The sequence below is a fragment of the Gadus morhua genome, chromosome 13 (assembly GCF_902167405.1).
Source record: "Gadus morhua chromosome 13, gadMor3.0, whole genome shotgun sequence".
Lineage (NCBI taxonomy): Eukaryota > Metazoa > Chordata > Actinopteri > Gadiformes > Gadidae > Gadus > Gadus morhua.
In genome coordinates this window covers 1279986-1286112 of record NC_044060.1, presented here as the reverse complement: position 1 = coordinate 1286112, position 6127 = coordinate 1279986, and the positions used below count along the sequence as shown (strand labels likewise).

Sequence of the window (6127 nt, the reverse complement as noted above, 5' to 3'; positions counted from 1 at the left end):
TATACACACGCACACATACACATGCATGTTTGCTGACGAACAGACACACACATACACACATGAATGTTCACTAACAAACAGATACACACACCTAAACACACAACAATGGAGAGGGAAAATGATGCATCCATTCAGTGAACAACAGTCGGATGAGCTTTTCATATGCGCCGGTTAATTAAGTAATTAAAGGACAATTTGCATCCATTTTGTGTTGTTAATGCATTCAGAGGCACCCAGATGCAGCATGTCCCCTATTGAATGAGAATTGGCAGATAAAAGAACCAAACTAGTGGGGGGGCCTCCACTGAACACTACCCTGCCGGACGCGACGAGGGGAATACTAAAGCGGTAAAGCTGGGCTGGAATGCTCCAGCAGCCGGACCAGGCTGCTGAGAGTGTCACCCCCTCTCTCCCTCTCTCTCGTGGCAGGAAATTACCAATTCAATGCACAGATAACGTGTTAATAGTGTTCGTTGCTGCGGCCGTGGCGTCGCAGGAATATATATTGTACTTTGACAAGGTGAGCCAATCCGCCGCGTACATATGGCTCTATCCTTTGTGCTCCCCCCCCCCCCCCCCCCTTTACCTCTCGCCAGTTTTAAAACCTAATCCTTCAATACACGTGTGTCCTCAGAATGGATTAAATTTGCAATTCTTGTGAAGTCCAAAAAATGCAGGATTACTCTGAACGAAGCCCGGCAGTGTGTGTGTGTGTGTGTGTGTGTGTGTGTGTGTGTGTGTGTGTGTGTGTGTGTGCATGTGTGTTCGGTGTAGAGCAGTTAGAAGAGGAATCATCAATGAACGGGTGAACAGCAAAGCCGTAATCTCCTACGGAAACAATGGCGGCTCAGAGGAGGTCAATAATTTGAAACAAAGTGCGTTCCGCAACACAGGTGTGTGTCTGTGGGGGGGGGGTTTGTGGGTCTGTGTGTTTGTGTCTGCCGCTTTGTTGTGTCTCTGTGTCTAGCAGAGGGGCAAAATGCATAGCTTTGTGAGTGTGCGTGTGTGTGCGTGTGCGTGTGTGTATGTGCGTGTTTGTGCGTGCGCGTGCCGACACGGGCTGTGTGTTTTCATTTAACAGAACATAATAGGAACTGAATGGAGCGCAGTCAGTTCAGCCCGACCACAGCAGACGTGCGTTGTTGGCTAAGTGTTAGAGATGGCTCTCCACCCATTCCTACTTCTGTCTGTGTTTTAAATCATACACAAAGAGGTCGAACACAAACATTGGACCAGCTATTCCTGGCTGATGCACACGGACACACTCCAGAAGTCCTGCATAAGGATGCTCCACACAAAGATAACAGGGTTACAAAACAAAAACAGAGCCACTACTAGCTACCGCTCTGCTGGTGTTTGATTCAATGGTCTCTTAACATGTAGTATTTCACATGCATTAAAAGTATTTTCAGCGTAAACCCGTCACACGGAACCAAAGCAAAGTCAAGGCCAGTTGTTGCTAGTTTGATCATCTCTCCATTTTTAATACAGGTGATATGAAACAGATGCAACAACCCTGTTTGACACGCCTCCCTCCTCCCCCCCGCCGCTCCAGGAAGAGACCACCCCCCCCCCCCAGCGGTCGTAGTCCTACTGGCGGTGGCTGTCCGGGTCGGAGATATAAGGGCTCTGAACACGATGGAGCGCACAGAACAGGACGGATCAGGTGGTTTGAACCGGCTCAACGGACCCCCCAAGCGGAGAGGAAATAAGGAGTCAAACGCCACATGCACCACCACCACCACCACCTCCTCCAGCACCACCACCAGCACCACCTCCTCCACCTCTAGCACCACCAACCCAACCTCCACCTCCTGCAGTAGTAGTCGCGGTCTCCGTGGTCGTAGTTCTCCCGTACGCCGCAGCGTCCCAGCCCTCGTAGCGTCTGAGTCTGGGCGGGGGGGGGTAGGGGGCGGGGTCATGTGACGGCTGGCCGGGTTGGTGGGGGAGGGGGGGGGGGGGGGTGAAGGGTTGGTTGGATGGCGCAGAAACAAGGCGGTGAAACTCCAAACCCCTCCCAGTCCAACCCCCCCTAAGGTCCGTGAACCATATAACCTCTGAAATCATCCTCAATATTTACACTGAAGTACACAAAATACACTCAAAATACCTCCCCCCACCCCCACCCCCCCATCGGTTTCGTACACACGTTACATTTAAACCCTCACGTACATTCTGAGCCTTCAGAAAAAAGAAAGAAACCAAAGAAAAAACGTAAAATATTTGTATATTAATTAAAAATATAGAGAAAGTAAAAGCACAGCATTTGTGTGGCCTCGCTCCCCGGGGGTCCGGGGTTCCGGGGGGGGGGGGGGGTGCATATCTCAGGTCATGTGACAAAAGCGGGCGGTCGCTATGGCGATCTCGTAGTGGGAGACAGTTCCATTCCGACGCACCGATCGATGCGTCTCCGCCTCGTCCCGACAAAAAGCTGAGCTCTTTTTTTTCTTTTTTCTCTGTTAAACCGATTTTTCTTTATTAACTGACAGACAGACGCGGGACAGGCAAAAACAGGGTGAGATAAACGTGACAGAGAGGGGGGGGGGGGGGGGGGGCAGTTGTGACACTTGGGGGTGTTGGGGCGGGGGCGACAGAGAAGGGGTTTGTTTCCGAAAAAACGTCTTCGCCGTCGTGTCCTGTTTCCGGATCGTGTCGCGGTTATTCAATTTTATTTTTTCTTGTTACAAAAACAGCGAGGCGCCACCTTGTGGCGGGACAGTCTCCGGACAGACGGACGCATGGCGCGACAGCAGGGGACCGGGAGAAGGCTTCAGAGGATGGGTGTGTGTGGCCGTGTTTGTGTGTATATGTGTGTACGTGTGTGTGTGTGTGTGTACGTGTGTGTGTGTGTGTGTGTGTGTGCGCGTGCGGTAGTGGTTCGCTTCTGTGAGTATGTGTTTGTTCACGTCTGTGAGTGTGTGTATGTGAGAAAGGGGAAGGGCTAAACTGGAAGAGTGAGTGTGCATGTGTGTGTGTGTGTGTGTGTGTGTGTGTGTGTGTGTGTGTGTGTTTACACTGATTGTACAGGGATCAGAGGGGTGAGTGTGACCGTACAGTATGTTTGCGTAACTGATGGGAACAGTTTATGTGAGCGTGTATGTGTATGCGTGTCCGTGTGTGTGCGTGTGTGTGTGTCTGGTGATTGAGTTGGAGTGTGACCGCGATAGCGGGGAGGGGGGTGGGGGGGTGGGCGTCTTCACGTCAGTTCCACCGTTACTGTGACGACCAGGGCCATCCAGGCCAAGCCGAGCAGGTCAACGCAGGACACTCCGCCTGAGAGAGAGAGAGAGAGAGAGAGAGAGAGAGAGAGAGAGAGAGAGAGAGAGAGAGAGAGAGAGAGAGAGAGAGAGAGAGAGAGAGAGAGAGAGAGAGAGAGAGAGAGACAGAGAGAGAGAGAGAGAGAGAGAGAGAGAGAGAGAGAGAGAGAGAGAGAGAGAGAGAGAGAGAGAGAGGGAGAGAGGGAGAGAGAGAGAGAGAGAGAGAGAGAGAGAGAGAGAGGGAAGAGAGAGAGAGAGAGAGAGAGAGAGAGAGAGAGAGAGAGAGAGAGAGAGAGAGAGAGAGAGAGAGAGAGAGAGAGAGAGAGAGAGAGAGAGAGACAGAGAGAGAGAGAGAGATTACACACAGCACTACCATGTACGTTTGTGTTACTTCTAGTTTGGAGCCATCCGGAAAAACATGCGGACATATACATATACACAGAGCCCTAGGAATACTTTAAAGAGCGCTTTGGGTACTGGGAACATTTCTATAAACAACGAGGCGAAAGGAGAGACGGTTACAAAAACTATTGTTTCAACAGAAACCTTGAAATGTGGGGCGATGGGGTTCATGCCCGAGCCCCTCTGGCATCGTGGTTATTTCTGGAGGAAACAAGCTGAGCGTTGCATTAAGCTAGCGCCGTCATGACGAGTCTGCTTTGAAACACAAAACGTTCTAACTTCAGGTCAGGTCAAAAGGCACTATGCCAAAATCATTATTTTTAGGTTTTCCCCCTGAAAATTGTTGTGAAAGAGGGGATAAATATCTTCAGGGGGGTACTTTAGTAAAAAGAAAACTAGGAATCCCTGCACTGCAGTGACTGACTAACACTTACTGCGGCCGCGGTGAAGGCCGGATGAGGGTCGAGTCGGGGCTAGTGCTGCTCTCTGCGAGGCCTGTTGCTAGGCTAGTGCTGCTCTCTGCGAGGCCTGTTGCTAGGCTAGTGCTGCTCTCTGCGAGGCCTGTTGCTAGGCTAGTGCTGCTAGGCTAGTGCTGCTAGGCTAGTGCTGCTAGGCTAGTGCTGCTAGGCTAGTGCTGCTAGGCTAGTGCTGTTAGGCTAGTGCTGCTAGGCTAGTGCTGCTCTCTGCAAGGCCTGTTGCTAGGCTAGTGCTGCTAGGCTAGTGCTGCTAGGCTAGTGCTGCTAGGCTAGTGTTGCTAGGCTAGTGCTGCTAGGCTAGTGCTGCTCTCTGCAAGGCCTGTTGCTAGGCTAGTGCTGCTCTCTGCGAGGCCTGTTGCTAGGCTAGTGCTGCTAGGCTAGTGCTGCTAGGCTAGTGCTGCTAGGCTAGTGCTGCTAGGCTAGTGTTGCTAGGCTAGTGCTGCTAGGCTAGTGCTGCTCTCTGCGAGGCCTGTTGCTAGGCTAGTGCTGCTCTCTGCGAGGCCTGTTGCTAGGCTAGTGCTGCTAGGTTAGTGTTGCTAGGCTAGTGCTGCTAGGCTAGTGCTGCTAGGCTAGTGCTGCTAGGCTAGTGTTGCTAGGCTAGTGCTGCTAGGCTAGTGCTGCTAGGCTAGTGTTGCTAGGCTAGTGCTGCTAGGCTAGTGCTGCTCTCTGCGAGGCCTGTTGCTAGGCTAGTGCTGCTAGGCTAGTGCTGCTAGGCTAGTGCTGCTCTCTGCGAGGCCTGTTGCTAGGCTAGTGCTGCTAGGCTAGTGCTGCTAGGCTAGTGCTGCTCTCTGCGAGTCCTGTTGCTAGGCTAGTGCTGCTCTCTGCGAGGCCTGTTGCTAGGCTAGTGTTTCTAGGCTAGTGCTGCTAGGCTAGTGCTGCTCTCTGCGAGGCCTGTTGCTAGGCTAGTGCTGCTCTCTACGAGGCCTGTTGCTAGGCTAGTGCTGCTAGGCTAGTGCTGCTAGGCTAGTGCTGCTCTCTGCGAGGCCTGTTGCTAGGCTAGTGTTGCTAGGCTAGTGCTGCTAGGCTAGTGCTGCTCTCTGCGAGGCCTGTTGCTAGGCTAGTGCTGCTCTCTGCGAGGCCTGTTGCTAGGCTAGTGCTGCTCTCTGCGAGGCCTGTTGCTAGGCTAGTGTTGCTAGGCTAGTGCTGCTAGGCTAGTGCTGCTAGGCTAGTGCTGCTAGGCTAGTGTTGCTAGGCTAGTGCTGCTAGGCTAGTGCTTCTCTCTGCGAGGCCTGTTGCTAGGCTAGTGTTGCTAGGCTAGTGCTGCTAGGCTAGTGCTGCTCTCTGCGAGGCCTGTTGCTAAGCTAGTGCTGCTCTCTGCGAGGCCTGTTGCTAGGCTAGTGCTGCTCTCTGCGAGGCCTGTTGCTGGGCTAGTGCTGCTCTCTGCGAGGCCTGTTGCTAGGCTAGTGCTGCTCTCTGCGAGGCCTGTTGCTAGGCTAGTGTTGCTAGGCTAATGCTGCTAGGCTAGTGCTGCTCTCTGCGAGGCCTGTTGCTAAGCTAGTGTTGCTCTCTGCGAGTCCTGTTGCTAGGCTAGTGCTGCTCTCTGCGAGGCCTGTTGCTAGGCTAGTGTTGCTAGGCTAGTGCTGCTCTCTGCGAGGCCTGTTGCTAGGCTAGTGCTGCTAGGCTAGTGCTGCTCTCTGCGAGGCCTGTTGCTAGGCTAGTGCTGCTCTCTACGAGGCCTGTTGCTAGGCTAGTGCTGCTAGGCTAGTGCTGCTAGGCTAGTGCTGCTCTCTGCGAGGCCTGTTGCTAGGCTAGTGTTGCTAGGCTAGTGCTGCTAGGCTAGTGCTGCTCTCTGTGAGGCCTGTTGCTAGGCTAGTGCTGCTCTCTGCGAGGCCTGTTGCTAGGCTAGTGCTGCTCTCTGCGAGGCCTGTTGCTAGGCTAGTGCTGCTAGGCTAGTGCTGCTAGGCTAGTGCTGCTAGGCTAGTGTTGCTAGGCTAGTGCTGCTAGGCTAGTGCTTCTCTCTGCGAGGCCTGTTGCTAGGCTAGTGTTGCTAGG

At 53.1% G+C, this 6127-nt stretch overlaps 1 protein-coding gene across 2 annotated transcripts in view; it reads right to left on the bottom strand.

Moving 5' to 3' along the window:
• Nucleotides 1-1517: 1517 nt before the first annotated feature.
• LOC115557508 (immunoglobulin superfamily member 21) overlaps nucleotides 1518-6127 on the bottom strand; it is a 46097-nt gene continuing 41487 nt past the window's right edge. For both annotated transcript variants that reach the window (XM_030375380.1, XM_030375381.1), the window contains exon 6: nucleotides 1518-3273. In XM_030375380.1, coding sequence (XP_030231240.1) covers nucleotides 3197-3273 — 77 coding nt within the window. In that variant the 3' untranslated portion in view covers nucleotides 1518-3196. The remainder of the gene's footprint in view (nucleotides 3274-6127) is intronic.